The sequence below is a fragment of the Zootoca vivipara genome, chromosome 4 (genome assembly GCF_963506605.1).
Source record: "Zootoca vivipara chromosome 4, rZooViv1.1, whole genome shotgun sequence".
Taxonomy (NCBI): Eukaryota; Metazoa; Chordata; class Lepidosauria; order Squamata; family Lacertidae; genus Zootoca; species Zootoca vivipara.
In genome coordinates, this window is record NC_083279.1 from 48,953,724 (window position 1) to 48,972,255 (window position 18,532).

At 42.9% G+C, this 18,532-nt stretch overlaps 1 protein-coding gene across 1 annotated transcript in view; it reads right to left on the reverse strand.

Annotated features, from left to right (window-relative positions):
- The window catches only part of PCP4 (Purkinje cell protein 4), a 47,935-nt gene that overhangs the window by 21,400 nt on the left and 8,003 nt on the right, over nt 1-18,532 (reverse strand). Inside the window, exon 2 of the mRNA XM_035115802.2 lies at nt 5,004-5,055. Coding sequence (XP_034971693.1) covers nt 5,004-5,055 — 52 coding nt within the window. The remainder of the gene's footprint in view (nt 1-5,003; nt 5,056-18,532) is intronic.

An 18,532-nucleotide genomic window follows, 5' to 3' on the forward strand; every position in this document is an offset into this window, starting at 1 on the left:
AGCAGGAGATGGGCTTTGATGGAATCAATGTAGAACATCTTAAATGATACATGAAACAAAAACTTCCTGCAAAGCTCACTGAGAGATCATGCCAGGCTGTGCAACCATTGCCACGCAGATGTCTTTGCAGACTTCTTTTTAATGAGGTGCTGGTAAAAGAAGCCCATGGGAGTGAAAATATACAGCTATTTGATGAAATATTCAGCTGCAGGTCAGCCAGATGAGTAAAGTATGCTTTGGTACAGATCACAGAAGAAAAATCCAAGGGGGGGGGGGAATCAGTTCATCCTAATTCTATTTTAGGAACACTGGGAGCTGCCTTATACCAAGCCAGCCCATTAGTGCATAGGATGTCTCTTTATAAATTGCCCTAAATGAGGAAATGTGTGACAAAAAAAGAGGACAAATGAGGACACTAATTTCCATAAAATGCTTATATGACAATTCACATACTGTATATAAATACAAATTTAGAAATGTTGGGTTGAATCCAACTAAGTAATCATTAAATATTACATATCAATTTTAAAAAGAAGAAAACAGGGAGTGGCTTGTACTGCTTGGGCCTTTATAATAATCTGGAGGAGGGTATGGCTGGCTGGCTAAGTTGGAAACCTGACCAGGAGAAGGATTTCTGAGTATATACTACAGTATTTTGTTGCAGAGTCCACTTGTTTAATATTAAGCCAAACATGGTGAGGAGCAAGTTCTACTTTCTCTGTAGTTTGATACCCAGACTGCCACAATATACTAGTCCCTTGCTAGTAAAGATTTATCATAAACAAGATAATAAATGCTGGAAATGTAAAAAGCAAGAAGGAACCTTCTTCCACATGTGGTGGATGTGCCCCCAAGTGAGAGACTTCTGGGAAAAGATTTATAATGAATTTTTAAAAAGTGTTGAAAAACACCTTTGTTAAAAAACCAGAGGCCTTCTTACTTGGGATAACGGGAGATGAAATACCTAGGAAGGATGTTACTTTCTTTTTGTATGCCACAACAGCAGCAAGAATTCTACTTGCAAAGAATTGGAGAATGAAGAATTACCAACAGTGGATGAATGGCAGAAGAAGTTGATAGAATTTATGGAACTGTCTGAGCTGACCGGGAGACTCCGGGATCGAAGTGAAGTAGCAGTGGAAGAAGATTGGAAGAAATTTAAAATTTATTTAAAGAATAAACGTATAATAGATTAGAATTAGAGGAAGTGAGGGAGATAAAATAGAGGTTGTAGATAATACAATGGTGTGAAATAAGTATTGATAGAAGTTAAGGACAATTTAATTAAGAAGTAAGATCTAGATAGAATATAAAAGGATAAGATATAAAAGATTAAAGAATTAAGGTATAGTTAAAGTAACAATTAGAATTTATATAAGATTTAGAGTTTACTACGGAGGATATGTAAAGAATCGCAGAAGGAGGTGGAATGAGGAAGTCAATAGATTGGAAATAAGGGTTATAGTTAGAATTTTTGTTTTTGCATTTTTGTGGTTTTTTTGTATTCTTGTTTTTTTCTTTTTTATGTTTTGTAATTTTCTTTGTGTGTTTTGTATTTTTGTATGTTTTGTTGTTTGAGAAAATCTTTAATTAATACATTCATATATATATATATATATATATATATATATATATATATATATGTCCCTTTTGTGTGTGAGGGCTTCAAAGCGCTGAGCTTCCCTACTCATCAGGGCTTCCCTGCTCCCTTCAACTAAAGAAGCCACTCACTGTGTACACAAAAGTAACTATTGTGTGGACCTGCCCTTCCACTAAAACAAATGGAGATGCCTACGTGTGATGATGCTCCATGGGCAGTGCTCACATTACAGAAAGAATTCTTGACAGGCCAGCTACCTTACCCACTTTTGGTGGGCATGATTTGGCTGAAATTGGGTGGGGAAGTCGAGGGGTAGTTTGTCAATTTATGAAAACTTGCTCCTTCCCTAAAATCAGGCACTCCCCTTGACAGTGCATAGGGCTCTTCCTGTTCACTAAACCCTGTTGCCTCTTCAGTATCCAGCATCTCTTCCCAAGCTTCCTCCTTAGTGTCTCACCACCAACCCCCTGGTTCTGAGCCTTTCTCCTCTGCGATCTCCCTTGGGGATTCCCTGGCTGGTGCTTCCCACCACTCCTCATTGTCCAACCAATCCTTGACATAGTGGGCATTGATGTCCCAGCCGACACTGAGATCAGTGTAAATTAAGTGTGTGCAGTGGCAATGTGTAAGGTCCGTGTACTACTTTGGACATGAGACTGTAGGAACAGATTCCAGGGGCACTTTCCTTATTTCCTATGAGGTGTTACAGTGCAGATGAAGTGGGAATGAAGACGGCCCCATCCCTATGCACCCATAAGTGGAGATTTTTCCATTTTTTTATGGTATAGATTGCCCCTTGAATCAAGTACTTGGCCTTGAGATAGCAGAAGATGGAAATAAAATGTACCATGTTTCTTTCAAAAGACTTCCATTACCACCTTAGGAACACCAGACAAATTTGCTTTTCCTAGGCAACTGATGCAATTCTATCTTATTTTCTTCTTAGCCTGCTCCTTTGAAAGCAGGGGAAATGATGATCCACCATGCATCCTTCTTACTGTTATATCCTCATAGTCACGGTTATCCAACGGGGGCTTTGATGCTCAGAGGAAACAACACACCAGTACTTTAAATTTAAAAATAATACTAATAAGTGAACATAACAACTAGGAACAGGGAAGAGATTCAGTTTGGTTTGCATTTTAAAGAGAATATACATTTTGAGCCACCACAATATTAATTTCTTTTCAACTGACCTATTGATGCTTTTAATTGCATTTTGTGGATATTTATATACTGATTTGATTTGATTTTGTATGTTGTAAGCTACCTTGATATACTTTACTGAAGTGCAGGTTATATTTATTTAACTAAATCAATATATAAATTTGCATCCCCCAAAATGTTACATAGCTATCCTTCCAAATTTGCATGTTGCTAAATTTTGTGCTGCCACTCTCCAACCAAAATGTGCATATCCAGCAAAGCAGCATAGAGAGGTGTGTGTGTATATTTGGAAAAATGCACACTAAAATGCTGATGAATTTTCATAAGGACTTTAAAAAAAAAATGAAAATTTCCCAAACTGCTCCAGAAATGTGCTGAACTGAATTTTCAATGGGGGAAAATCAGAAAGTGAAAGAAACCAAACCAGACAGATTAGCCCATCCCTACCAACAACTCAGAACTGTAATTTTGTTTGCTGGGGAGGGAAGACTTGCGGAGGATAAGAGTATTTCGAAGCTGGTATGCATTGGCACGGCTGCAATTTCCCACTTGCAAAATATGCTAGACTGCTTGTATGGTAACAGCTTATAAATTATGGAAGAGGCATGTAGGCTGGTGGGAAGGGATGTGATTGGCAACGAATGCTGAGCTATGGAAAATGTAATGTTTGTGACATCACTGTGGGGGTGAGAAGAAGATGGGTATGCGGGAGACGTGCTCTACTTCTTTGCTAAGTGTCGTTATTTTCTAGGAAAGGAGGGACCCTGAAAAACATGTTTGGCCAGGCTTGCCAAAGATGGTAATGAAACTGATCAGAATATCTTAGCTATCCTGGGGATGTGAAAGTCTTCCCCGCAGGTGCAAAATCTGCTGCTTTCAATGAGCTTTTTTTCTTTTTCATTTGTAAGAAGCTTCACAAAACCTGCACATTGCTCTGTCTTCTTTCACTTAACTGCATCGTTTCATTTTATTAAGAACATCATGTTTCATGATCGTGTTATATAAACAGCATTGCGAGGAAAGTCATCCAGCCTTATTATGGAAGTAAAACCAGGAGATAACTCTTGCGCATCTTGTACTGAGTCAGTCTGAAAATGCAGAGCAGCTCAGTTTGATGGTTTGTATTTTTAAAAAGCACACTCAAAAGCTTCAGGTTTGCTGTAACTACTGTGATGTGTAACAACAGTCATGTACGGAATCTGAGATACATGAAACCCATTGCTCCAACCTTGCCAGCCCTACTGCCCTGGGTCAGCAAAAGTCTCCAGGGTTGTCACGCAGAACTCCTGAGGAAACATACCACGTATCCCCTTCACCAAATCCATTATACTGACAGTGAATTCTTTCTCTGACTGTAGATCCTTATATAACCAAAATAGCACAATCCATAAGGGACCCAGGTGGCGCTGTGGGATAAACCACAGAGTCTAGGGCTTGCTGATCAGAAGGTTGGCAGTTCGAATCCCTGCAACGGGGTGAGCTCCCGTTGCTCGATCCCAGCTCCTGCCCACCTAGCAGTTCGAAAGCACATCAAAGTGCAAGTAGATAAATAGGGACCGCTCCGGTGGGAAGGTAAACGGCATTTCCGTGCGCTGCTCTGGTTCGCCAGGAGCAGCTTTGTCATGCTGGCCACCTGACCCGGAAGCTGTCTGCGGACAAACACCAGCTCCCTCAGCCTATAGAGCGAGATGAGCGCCGCAACCCAGAGTCGGACACGACTGGACCTGATGGTCAGGGGCCCCTTTACCTTTACCTTTAGCACAATCCATACACAAGAGGGCGGCTGTGCGGGGTGGGGTCCAAAGTTTGCATAAGTTCAAAAAAACAATTTAGCAGAAAAAATATCTTATGAGAGGAAGGCATTCCCCATAACAGCTCAATAAGGATTAAGCATATTCATGGCATGAGAACCAACTGTTATGGGGCAGGAGTGAGATGGAAAGTTGAGTGGTGTGAAGGAAATGCAGTGAAGCACGCTGGAAAATGCTGGTTGGAACCCTGAACAAGAGCTCTCTACAGTGAAATGTTTCATTGCAGGTCACATTTGTTCATCCTAAAGGCCTTTAGAGAAACTTGGTCCTCCTGGCACCCGATGCAACATTCCACATACAAATGCTGGTGAAGGACATGAGGCATGGATCCTTATCTACCTGCACATCACAACTAACTAGCTGTTCAATTTATCCCAAAGACAAGAGTCTACCACAATGATATATATCATCCAATCAGGTCTTACCATTCTCACCAGATGTCTTGTCTTTTCCATTTGTTGCTCCAGCACCTTGTCTCTGTGTAAAAGAGGAAAATAAAGGGGTGATTACAGGTGGTCCAGGTGCGGGGAACATTTTGGGACTGAGGGGCACATTACCCATATTAAAAATGGTCAGCAGCGTGTGCTTCAGTGGGGTGCGGCCAGAATCAAGCATCATAGAAGCCAACTCCTAGGAGCTGTGGGGGCTTCGTCACCCACAATAAAATATTTGAGGGGGCTGGACCCCTGCAAAGTTGATGGGTATTGCCATTCAAACGGTGAGCATGCATCACATCATGTGTTCAGTTATGCAGGGCGGGGATTACCAGGGCTCCCACAATATTTTATTCAAGTTGGCTCCCCTGCCAAGCATTCACACAGTGCTCTTCACCACCACAGGGATACATTTAATTCTTAATCATTCTACTCATCGGGTTTCACCTTCCACTTTCTTCAGGACTCTAAAATCTTTTATCTAACACTGGCCATGCAAAAGGCAAAAGTAACTCGGTGATTCTAGCAGAAGACTGAAAATGAAGTCAATGCACAGCTGAACTGCAAATCCTGCATTGCAGCAATTTAAGCACCCCAAAGTCAAAATGCAATTGCATCCTGGAAAGTGCATGCAAGTAGTTGCAAAATGCACAGAGCACTTATTTCATATTTGCAAGGGATACAAGTCTGCTGAGACATTACATGATATTCATTGCTCTGGGAAGAAACACAAGGATTGAATTTACAAACAGCAAAGAAACCACAAGTTGTCAATCAAAGCTACATGGAGCTATTCAGAAGAAGCAGCATTTGTTCAGCAAATTTGGCATTATTTCACCTTCAAGCGCATCAGTTATTAGTTTTTTTGCTTAAGCTCAGATGTCAACTGCATTTCAGGGTCTAAAATGCTGTATCATTGGTGCAGCAGGGGGGTTCTATTTCAGAGTCAGCATGGTTTAGTCACGTGGTTAGTGTGCAGGACTTAGAGCAGGAAGACCTGAGTTTAAATTCTCATTCAGATATGAAGCTCACTGGCTGACCTTGGACCAGTCATGCTTTTGCGGCCTAATCTACCAGAACCTCACAGATTATTGTGAGAATAAAAAGGGAAGAGATGAGCTCCTTGGAGGCAAGGCAGAGTAAGAATATAGTTAATGCTACTAGCCTCCTGGCAAAAGTCTTTAGCAAAACTTCCAGTTCGGCGATTACTTGCCTCTCACTTGAGTCTATATTTATGAAGCCATTGATCATGAGTATTATCATAAATTGCCTTTGAGCCTTTTGTGTACTCGAAGACCGATTGTGATTAATGGGTAAGAGAATGTTGTGGAAAGGCATTTTAAATACAAATATGAACTTTGCTGGCTAGTCACAGAATTACCTACAGCTCAGGACCACAATACCTGAAGGACCGCCTCTCCCCATATGAACCGACCCAGACTTTGTGGCTATCTTCTGCCCCTCTTCATGTACATCTTCCATGAGAGGTCCAGAGAGAGACAGCACGAGAACAGGCCTTTTCTGCAGTGGCTCCCCATTTATGGAATGCTCTTCCCAGGGAGGTTCGTCTGGTGATTTCATTATACATCTTTAGGTCCCAGGCAAAACTGTTCCTCTTCAACCAGGCCTTTGGCTGATTAATATTCTATGGCCTTTGAAATGTGTTTGTGAGAGGAGGGGCTATTGTCTTGTTTTGTTTCTAACTATTTATTTTGTGCTTTTATCTTGTGAACTGCCCTGAGATCTTTGGATGAAGGGCAGTATATAAATTTAATAAATCAATCAAATACCTTCCAAAGACAATGAAGTAGGAATCAGTCCAACCCTCTTAAGTAATCCCCACCCCCACCCCCAGATTACTGTTGTGTGAAGGGGAGAGTTGTGATGAGCCTGTTGGCCCTGCCCTCTCCATCATGTCCATGTTGCTGGTTTCATTGCCTTCTACATAATGGGAGGGGGAGGTTCTGCAGTGACTAGCCTGATGTGCAATCATAGAATTGCAGAGATGAAAGGGACCACAAAGGTCATTTAGTTCAACTGCCTGGAATGCAAGAATCTGTTGCCCATCATAGGGCTTGAACCCACAACTCTGAGATTAAGAGCCTACCAACTGAGTTCTTACTCATGTAGGCTTCCCATTTAATCCTGTCAGTACTATGATCTTCCAATGTTCTAAAGATGATGTCATTGTGGTCTAGTAAGAGAAAAGCTAAGTGTGATGACTTCATGCCACACATTGCCATGCCAATGTATAAGGAAAGAAATAACACAGAGGAGAATCTTAGTGTCCCCAGTTTTAGTACTTATTGCTTTTCTTTAAGGAATTGCTACACTCCCCTTCCAAAAGGCTTCCAGGGTAGTTTAACAAAAGTTAAATTAACAGTAAATGAAATGCAAACAACAACATTTGAACACCACAAGATATAAAAAAACAGTAGAAAATAAAATAATAAATTGTAAAGCTGCATAAAAGCAATTTGCAGAAGATTTTAAAGCTCAAGGGAGGGGAAAATCTGGAGCCAGAATGACATCAAGGTTGATGTCTGGTGAGCCCTCCTGAGGAGAGGATTTGCCCTGGGGGAAACTGGTGGTGATAGGCAAAAGTCCACCCTCTGGAGAGGAGCTCTTGGGATAAATTGTTCCTTTGCAGGGGGTGAGCAAAGGTTTGGAGAATTCAGGGAGCCCAAGGAAATCTGACATAATCCAGAGAACACTCACTTTCCCTTCTCTCTCTTTCATCAATGCTGTACTGATGTGAGCTATTTTGGATAAAATGTTTAGCTGAAAAGCTGGACAAAAATGCAATGTAATGTAACGTAATATAATAAATGCTGCAGAGTATGCTAATGTGGTACTATTTTCTCATTCTGTGCATTTGACTGGTGGAATTCTTGTCAAAATGGTTGAATGCCAATAGTCCCAAGTGTATCATCCCCCAAAGTTTCTCAGCAAATACTACCAAGTATCCATCAGAGGACGAAGGTATAATTGTGTTCCAGTACCTCCAGCAGATGTGATATAAGAGCTGAAATGAGCATGAGTGGAGAACCGTAATGATTATACATTAAAGTGGATAAACAATTTTGTCGCTATGGAGCGTAGGAGGAAACACAGCTTATGACTGCTTGGGGCTATATAAATGTTTAAGGCAGTGGTTTTGCAGAACATCAAAGGCACATCATTAAAAGTGGCAGGGAAAACCAAACTCACTTTGAATTTGTCTTTATAGGGAAGGGAAAGGGGAATGAAAGCTACATGGCTGGTCAAACTGTACGCTGATAAAGCATATGTCTTCTTGTGCAACCCATACTTTTTGACACCAAGATGATGCAATCTTCAGGGTAGAAATCAAAATCAAAGGGGAATTCCTAGCCATATAGAATCCCCCTTTAAACCCTCATTTTCACCTTCATTCCTTTTCTCCCCATCCTCATTTTTCTCAAATCTCCCTTGCATACAGATCACACCCATTTCCATACTGTCTCCTCTCTCCTATTCTGCAGCCCTCTTTGCACACAAACACCATTATCACTCTCTCTTGCACACAGGCCACCCCCCATTTCCATGTCTTTTCCTTTCTTTTATTCTGCAGCCTCCTTTGTGTGCACGCCCCATGATGATAGATGTTACTGTATCTTTATTATGAATAGACTCTTAAGACAAGCCTGTTACCTTGGCTCAGTTGCAGAAGGTTAAGTCCAGTTGATAGCTATAGTACATATACAGTATGTGAGTTTCCTTGTTAATAAAAAAAATGTTCTAAATTACTACATTGAATCTGGAACTTGATGTTGAAGACAGTGCATGATACCACATCCTTTATTTCTCTTGCATGAGGCAGCTGATGAAAAGAAGAGGGGAAAGTTTAAGTACAGCAAGAAGAGAAGGACACGGGGCGGAGGCGGGGAATGGCTGTTTTAAACAACAGCAGACATTCGAAGAAAGCAGGGCTAGGAAGATACTGAATGGTTGCTTTAAACAAAAACCAAAAACAAACCAGTTTTAATAAGGAGGGAAAAAACCAGAGATGGGTACAACACAGAACACCAAAAAGCTAACACAACAGAGCCTTTCCAAACTTCCTTCTCACTGTACTCAAGCCTTGTTTTAAACTGTCTCTCTCCCCAATGTTGCTTCCTATTAGCTCTACTCAAACATCTGCCATTCTTTAAAATCACCTCTTTTTCCTATCTATATCTTCCCCCCCTTTTCAGTGTCTCCCTCTTCTCACTGTACTCAGACTTCTCCCTCTTCCATTCCTCAGCTACTTCATGTGAGAGAGATAAAAGATGTGGCATCCTCAAATATTCCATAGTACTTTACTCAAAGCTCTGCTGTTGTTTAAGACACCCGTTTCCTCTCAGTTTCCTCCATCCCTGCTTTTGCTCAAAATTCTGTTGTTGTTTTAAACCATCACCTTTCCCTTCTCAACATCTCTCCATTCTCACACCCATGTCATGACCACTGCTGTTGCACAACCCGCCTTCGCTTTTGCTCCCCTTCCCCCCTCCATGACTTCATGCAAATCCCATATTGTAAAGTGGCACTACACATGGCGGTGGGAGCTATGCAATGACATTCTTACATTTTTATTCTGTAGAAAAAAATAACCATTCCAAGCCGATCAGGAGCCTGGGGCAGTGTGGCCAGCCGCCCACGAGGTGGGGCCAGCCAGGGCAGGACGCTCTGCGGGGCCTCCGAGGAGTCTGCCTGCCTCCTCCCACTCAGCCACCCTACAGCTGGGGAGGAGGTGGCAAGCGGACCGTTTGGAGCAGCTCGGAGCCTGCAGGCACCAAAACCACCATGTCACTCCCAGGAGAGATGAATGGCTCGGGTGTGCTGCAGGCCCCCCAGTGAGTGCTGCCTAGCATTTTGTCACCCCCCTCAGTGGTGACACCCAGGGCACAACCACCCCCTCTGCATCCCCCTTCCTCTGCCCCTGATTCCAAGTAGGAATCACTATGATAAACTCCTATTCTGTTATCATTTCTAACATTTCTTATTCTGTGACATTTAAGCATGTATTTAATTCATAATAAAATCCCAACTGAGTTCAAGTGCTCATTGGAGCTGTAGGTCTGAAGGTCACCAGGCTGAGGAAGGGTCTACAATGAGACTGGCTTGCCAAGGTTTCAGAAAAGAATCCTTACCAGACCTACTTGGAGATGCAAGGGACTGAATCTAGGATTTTGTACATGCAAAGCATGTGCTCTAACTGAGCTACAGCTCCCGTTCATTTAATGGATGTCAATAATGACAATTATTAGTCAGATCAAACTGATATAGAAGCATTAGGAGCACTTGCAAATATCAAGGGAAATGGATTCAATATGTAATCTCTGTAAACTTAATTATTTAAGGTGGTATTCTTCTGATTATAAATCTCTTGTAAGTTTTGAAAAAGATTATCTGTGTGTGTTTGTGTGAGGGTGTGCGTGTGCCTGTGTGCGCGCAGAGAGGAATGGACTGATCCTGACTGCATTATTTAAAAGGGAACCACTCTTGTTTGGTATTGATTTTTATTCTCTTCTAAAACTGCTAGTTGTTGTCCATACATTATGGTCTAGTCTAGATACAGATTAAACAATTTTCAGCCAATAGAGAGTAGGCGTTGGACAGCATGCAAATGTGCCTTTTAGAAAAAGTTTGTCAACAATGGTTGTTCTCCATTGTCTCCCACCCTTTTACACCACCACCAAGTTTTCCAGAGAAAAAGAATAGGAAACTCCATTTTAGGGAACAATCCTGTACTGAAGATACACCCTCCAAGGGGTATAGGGCTTAGTGGAAGCCCCATAAGAGCAAAATAAGCACTGCCACAAACAGTGAAGAAAGAACATAGCCACCATGGCTCGGAGTCACTGACAGCCTTATCCTGAAACAGCATAAAAGCCCTGCTATGGTGTAATTTGATTTTGTTCACATTTTAACGCAAAGTTTCCTAATTTCCACTTCCTGAAACAAACATGCAAGCTGAGGTGCAGCTATGTTTCAACATATGCACCTCTCCAATTATGTGATAGTTTTCCAGCCAAAAAAAATTGTAGAAAAATGCATATATATTAGACGAAAGTATGCATTAAAATGCACACATCAGTGAAAACAGCAAGAGAAATACATTCTATTTAGAGTGCTTGCAAAATTCTGCATATTGAAGAAAATTGCATTAAAAATATGTATACTAAGGGGAAAGCATACTAAAATGCTGGTGTGTTTTCATGCAATTGCAACCAGCTATAGAAATGAGAAGAGAAACTGAAATTGACAGATTCATCCGTCCCTATGCACACTTCCATTGCTGCATCTGGTACAAGCTGTGCTTCTTTCAGCCTAAACCATAGAGATTGTTTTAAAAATTATCCACTTAGTTTGAAGTGGCCATATTGGGTAATATAAGTATGCCATCCTTAATTTATTTTTACATTTAATTCAATTACAGTTAACTATTTTTGGAGCCCTCTGATAAACCAGGACAAACGAGTTACATTTGCAAGGCTTTGAGATCAACTTCTATAAATGGTAACCTTTAAAACAGTTAGGGGTAAATGGATAATTTTCATTTTTTTGTGGGCATTTGCTGAGGGTAGTTTATTCCTGCACAACCTTGCAAAACAAAAAATGGAAAAACCCTCTAGTTAGCTTCAAAATCAAGATATATTTCCCCCAAAAGGTGGGTTTTTACACTAAAATCAAATGTGAGCTGCATGAGTCACACCAACTCTACACTCTTTAATATACGTTGTATTAGCATATCTTGAACTAGACATATACTTTGGCAGATATTTCTTCAAGGATATTGTAATCAGAAATATTTCTGGTGTGGGAATTAACACGATGTTTGAAATTCATTTTGAAAGCAGCTGCAAAGAATGTAAAATTCTGTTACTGTGAAGCCTTTAAAACAGTAATCCTTTGATATTTTTTCCTCTCTGATGGAGTGTGGTTTTGATTTTTAAACATTCATCTACACGTGTAACCTTTACCTAACATGAGTAATTCCATGTGCTTCAATGGGATAGCAGTATTAGTAATGCTTGCATTATCAGAGTCTTGGTTTTATGTACATTTCTGTAAATAGCATATTCATCTGTATCAAAGTGTGGCTAGCTTCTCCTTTCCTTCTCCACAAAGCGGATGGCTGATTAAGTTTACCCATTTTTAATAAGGGAAGGTGTGTAGTATCTATCCTAAACGAAGTGTGAAAGAGCAACAAGACAAATGCTCTAAAGGGACCCATAACATTGTTTGATCTAAACAGGGAATGGCCAGATTTTAAAAACTATTCCCAGTCCTCTTCCTTTATTCTGTTTACTTGAACCCTGTTCGTGTGGGGGTTTTTTTGCACATAGGGAACTCACACAAAGCCACTGGCCCTGCCCTCAAGGCCACATGGCCATGCTGCTGGCTCCACACCCAGTGTCATGAGATCAATCTAGCCTTGGCTTCCCATGTCCGCACTGCAAATGCAGATGTCTGAAGAGGAATCCCTATGCATGAGCAGCAGGAGTTTGACATGATTAGGAACCAGCCATACCACAACCACCCCAATCATGTAGCGGTTCTTCAGATGTCCATGATATACTATGTCAGGTGTGTGGAGGTTGGGGACAGGAGCAGTGCCTTAAACCATGATATGCACCTCCCCTCCATAAGATAAGTGAGTTGAAGGCAACAGGAGTACTTATATTGGATCAGGAAGAGCCAAGTATGGATCATTATATGCGACTTATAACTGGCAAAGTTCTTTGTAGTTTCTCTTGTTTGGCATTGCAACAGCCCTGTGAGGTAGGTAGGTCCACTTTGTTCACAAGATACAGGCAGGCAGCCGAGAAGAAATGCTTACACAAAACCATGCTGGAGCTATCAAAGGAAGGCAGCTGGTGCAGATTGCATGCCTCAGGCGTTGGGGGGGGGGAGAGATGGGGAAGTGATGGTATTTGGAAGGAAAGAAAGTTTTCAACAACAGGGGAGATTTGAACTTGCCTGAAAACAGAGAGGAAAGAGAGAGATTACAAGAAGATCTAATTTCCCAGAAAGCTCATCCAGCTGTAATTCTGTTAAAGGCTGCCTTCAAGGGACAGCACAATTATTAATGGCCAAAGCTTGCCCCCAACAAATCGCTTCATATTTGGACATATTGATCCCGCCATTATTAAAACAGACTTTAATCCGCTCTGAAGACTGAAATATGATTACCTGACACAGCAGCCTTCCCCGACTTAGTGATCTCCAAATGCTGTTGGGCTCCAGCAAACATCAGCCCCAGACATTGTGATGGGAATTGTAGTCTAACAATATATGGAGGGAACCAGGTTGTGGAAGGCTGCCTTACAGAGGTCCTCTGTATAAGGAATATTTTTGTTGCTTTGCATTTGCGCCACGATCTAAAACAGTTTTGTCTCATGGTTTTCCCTGAGTACTAGGAGTTTCCAAAGAAATTGCTTTCGGAAGATTACATTTGGAAGCAGCAATGTGACTCGTTCAGCCACATCGATGGGCATTAGCTTTGAAAAGTCATAACTTTACACCATTTCGTTTCTTCATAAGCCCTCAGGATCTGCCATCCAGGACACACAGAAACTCTCTAAGCGGAAGAAGCTGAAAAGCTGGCCACATGCCACGTCTGTTACTGCCTGACTGCCAGTGCAGCCAAAGGAACATCTTATTTGCCTCAGGACTTCAGCAAGCTACACTGAGCTCTGATGGATTATTGCCATCCATCAGATACTTCAGGAAAGCAAGCGCATGTCAGCCATTTTCCCTTTGGGAATGCTTCATGCGCAAAAGGCTGCTGAAGGAGATGGTGTACAGCAAGCACGGCTGGCCCTTATGGCACCAGAAAAATCCTTATGTAAAGGAACTCCACAGAGAAGGATTGCCGCTGGCTTTCAACCTGCCTTGTGCTAATGTGTGGAAATAAAAGGGGCTGTAATTCCCCAGAGAATTTGACTTGTTTTGTCCATTCTTGGGAGTGCTGAGAACCTTTATATACAGCTGTGCCAGAATGAGATACTATTGTTTGGCTTGGTACATTGTCTCAACCTCCTGAAATTTATGTCACAGGAAAGGAAGGAAACATGGCAAGGGGATTGTGATCATCAAGGCCTGGCACGGACTATTATTTTGTGTTGCCCATCTTTCCTCATCCATCAGGATCCTGATCTGCATATACATGTATTATGAATTCAATTGTCCTGTTTCTTACCCCTTGGTTACCATTTACCAAGGTGCAAAACGACCAGCACATGGATGCTCTTGCTTCTGCTGATTCTCAAGACTTTGGGCATGATAAATGGTGGCTCTTGGGAGTTGCTGAAAAGGGGAACCAATGGATCAGACTAGCCTCAGCCTTCTGCTATCAAATGGATTCATTATCATATTTCATTAATGAATGACTTGCATATTTTATTGAAGGATTCTGAAGGTTCTGTGAAGCGGATTAATGGCTACACTGCTCAAAGCCGTTTGCTCCATGGCAGCTAAAGTTACACCTCACATGGGGCAAATGGGTTGTGGAAAAATATCTTGTAGTAAAAAGGTAAAGGGACCCCTGACCGTTAGGTCCAGTCGTGACCGACTCTGGGGTTGTGCGCTCATCTTGCATTATTGGCCGAGGGAGCCGGCGTATAGCTTCCAGGTCATGTGGCCAGCATGACAAAGCCGCTTAATTTGTCCATCTAGATCAGTCCTTCCTAGCACTTGCACTCCCAGGTCTAAAGGCAAGAGGTCTTCCACATCCCCTGCTATCTGTTAACTGGAGATACCAGGGATTAAACTTCCGACCTTCTGCACGGAGACCATATGCTCAGTCACTAAGCTATGTTCCTTCACTGCTGTCAAATACGTATTCCTCTATCACACATTTATTAGATTCCCTTCTACTGCACAGGAGAACATGATGACAGGTTGTACCAGTGTTCATAGCTTCTTGGCCCATTGGACGTGGGGTCAGCACCAACAACTTGACCCTAAGTTTTCATGCCTCTCTCCTTTTCAAACTCCTTGCTCTGGCATAATTGTACTGGTGCTTGGCATGGCTCTCAGCGATGATGCAAGAGGACAAAAATGACACCTTTTACAATCATGGAGATCTGTATCGCTGATCCTATCCATACAGTGGTTCATGGAACCAGACTATAGATGATTACGGTAATATTATTATTTACTGCTTCAATTAATAGGTTTTGAGACATATATTCATTTTGCCCTTGCTGGCTGTTCTCTCTCCTTTTGTTCACCTCATTTCCTCTTCTGTTGACTCTTTATCTTATAATGGCTTTTCTTCTCCAGCCATAGATTCCAGTGTCTTTTTCTCTGCATTTTCCTCAGATTGGCCGGTGAATCTCAAATGGCATAGGTGAGAGCCCGGTGGGCAAGTCATGTGGCTGCCAATATTTCCTTCTCTTGAGTCCTTGAATGCAATCCAATTCCATTAGGTTCAATTGATTTATTTATTTTAAAAAAATCATTTGTTCATTGACCACAATGGGATGTGTGCTTCACCCTTTCTGTGAAAGGGGCTGATGAGCTATGACTTATAGGCCTGAGGAAGCCAAATAACAAATTATGTTGATTGGTTGTACTACTAAAGAGTATAAGAGGACTAAAATCTTGCTAAATATAACATCCACCCCTTATATTCCTTCCCTTCTTGTACATTTTTTGGTTGCAAGGTCCTCGGGGCAGGAACCTTTCTTTTGCTCAAGTTAATCTACACTTTGTGCTATATACTTCCCAGGTTAAAAAGTAGTCTTATATGCAGAAATATACAGTAAATCATCGCCACTGCACTGTCAGCACCTACATACTCAGGCAGCTGCTGCTGGAGATGTAGGCAACCAAGAGCAAATGTCCTCTGGCACTGCAAAATTACAGCACCTTTCTGGTATGGGCTCAGTTCATCTGCATTTATATTTTAGACATATTTACAACCTTCATTGGTCTGGGTCTTAGCCAAGTTTAGTGTGAATTTTTATAGGGGGAAAAGCACTGCTCCTATCCCGCCAACAAGTTCTGCCCTGGTTTCACTGGCCTTGCCCCATCTCCCTGTCCTTGTCTATGGACCAGTATTTAAAGCTGCCAACTGCCGTGCAAATATTGCAAAAGTGAGGCAACAGAAGCAGGCCCTTTGTTAATGAATACTTCACTATAAGGCTGCTTACACACTAAACCTTTAAAGTGCATTCAAAGCATGTCACACACACACACACACACACACACACACACACACACACACCAACTCAAAGAATTCTGGGCACTGTAGTTTGGTAACAGTTGGTGGGAACTGTACCTCTGTGAGGTGTAACCCATAATTCTTTGAGGGAAAGAATGTGCTTTAAAGGTAAGTGGGTATGCAGCCTGAGCTGCATGAAGCAGTATGCTCATTCCACACACTGATATAGGAAATTTACGGCTGCCAAGCTTTAATCATAAGAGAAAAGGAGTTCAGGGAGGGCGGAGATATCATTTGTGTAATGTTCTATAGCTACAGAAAGCAGAATTTTGCTATTAGTCTCCAGAGGTCTATTGTACAAAATGAGTTAAATCCACGATACAGCAATACTTGATTTTAGGAAGCATGTAGCAATGTATTTCTTAGTGAGAGCTACCTCAGTAACAGGGGCTTAATTCCATTCATCTATTTTGCCCACTCCCCTCGCCCCACTTTAATAACTAAGGCTATAAGAAATGAATACTGTACATGAAAACAACGGCTGTATTTTTTTATTTGTAAAAGATTGTGGTCAATACTCCACATTACATTCCCATGTAGGTTTATGAGAACAAGAAATAGATGTAAAAAATACAGTATATTCCTGAGCCGTGGTGGTTTAATATAGGGAACATTCATTATGTTCTGTGGAGCTGTGAGGCCCTGGTCCTTGCAGAGTAAGTGAGGAGAGCTTCTTTAAAAGAAAAAAAATGGAAAGGAGTTAAAGGAAGGGCTCTGACTAACTTACAACTGTGGTTCTTTATGGGTTAAAAGATGTTAAGACTGTTTATTCCTGATGTAGCAAAGAAAGAAAGGTGAAACATGACCTGCTCTGCTTCTTTATGGATTAAAGGGGGAATAGAAGGAAAGGTGGAGTTCAATAAAGGAGGGGCTACCTCCTCTGGGAGAAGCACTTCAGATTCTCCTTTGGGGGTAGCCACAGTTGTACCATCCCAATGTTGCTTGACTCCAGCTCCCATCGGTTCCAGTCAGCACAGTCAATGATCAGGGATGATGGGAAGTGTAGTCCAACGTCATCTGGAGCAGCGTTTCTCAACCGCTGTTCCGCAGCACAGTACTGTGCCGCGGGACGCTGGTTGGTGTGCCGGGAGACGCTGGCAACGAGAAGGGCGATTTGCTGCCCTGTCACGTGACTGGCGGCCACCATTAGGGCCGCTGACCTGCCAGAAAGGAAGCCGGCCGGGTCACGACGGGGGCGGGGCGAGCGCAGCTCTCAACAGCCACCACCGCGGCTGTTTGACTCACTCTCGCTCCTCTTGCTGGCGGCGCCCGGGAGTTTTTTGGTCGGCGCGGGAGTGAGCGGCCTCTTCGGCAAGGAGTCCTGCAGAAGGTGAGGTGCTCTTCTTGCTAGCCCAGGGGTCGGCAACCCGCGGCTCCGGAGCCGCATGTGGGAGCCTCAAAAGGGAGCCTCACCAAGAAGCCCCAGCCCACACAGACAGGGACCGATCGGAGGTCGGTCCGTCATTTGTTCCCTTCCGCTGCAGAAACTCCGCCGCCGGGGCTGCGCGCACGGGGAGAAGGCGGCGAGTGGCTCTGCCAAGGACATAATGCAGAACAGACCCACAAAGGAACCCCTAAACAGTCTTTTGCCATTAAACTCCAACTTTTACACCATGCACTTTTTGCACCCGTGTGTGTAATGATTACGTCTCCCCTCCAAACTAAACAAAATATAGGGCGGCACAGAGTTGGTGTGCCGCGGGATTTTTTTTCATAGAACAAGTGTGCCGTGGCCCAAAAAAGGTTGAGAAACACTGATCTGGAGGTCACCACATTGGCTGTTTCTGCATTTCAACCTTGCTACTGGTTGTTCTTTCATACACACTGCACTTGCTTGCTGACTGGTCAAATTAAAGCTATTTTATTTTTGCACCTCTTTAGTCATCTGCATGTGCACTCCACAGCCAGTGGCGAAGCTACCTGCTCCGGCACCAGGAGTAGCGTACATCCGGGGACGTGGCTGGTGCGTGTCCCGGAGGGGTGTGCCGCTCGCAGGGGGCGTGGTGCATGTGGGGGGTGCACGGCAAGCGGCATGCGGCATGCGTCCCAGGGCATGTGCGGCGAGTGCCGAGCATCCTGGGGGGGCAGGGGCAGCCGCGATGTCACCTCCCCCCATGGCACCCGGGGCAGACCGCCTCCCCTGCCCCCACCCTCGTCCGCCAGTGACCACGGCAATAAGAACACATCAAAGGGCAAACTTTAGCAACCGAGTGGCGAGTGAGCTGTTGAATCATACTTTTTGCATGCCATCACAACCAATCATAATGGCTCAGCACCAGCCTTTGGT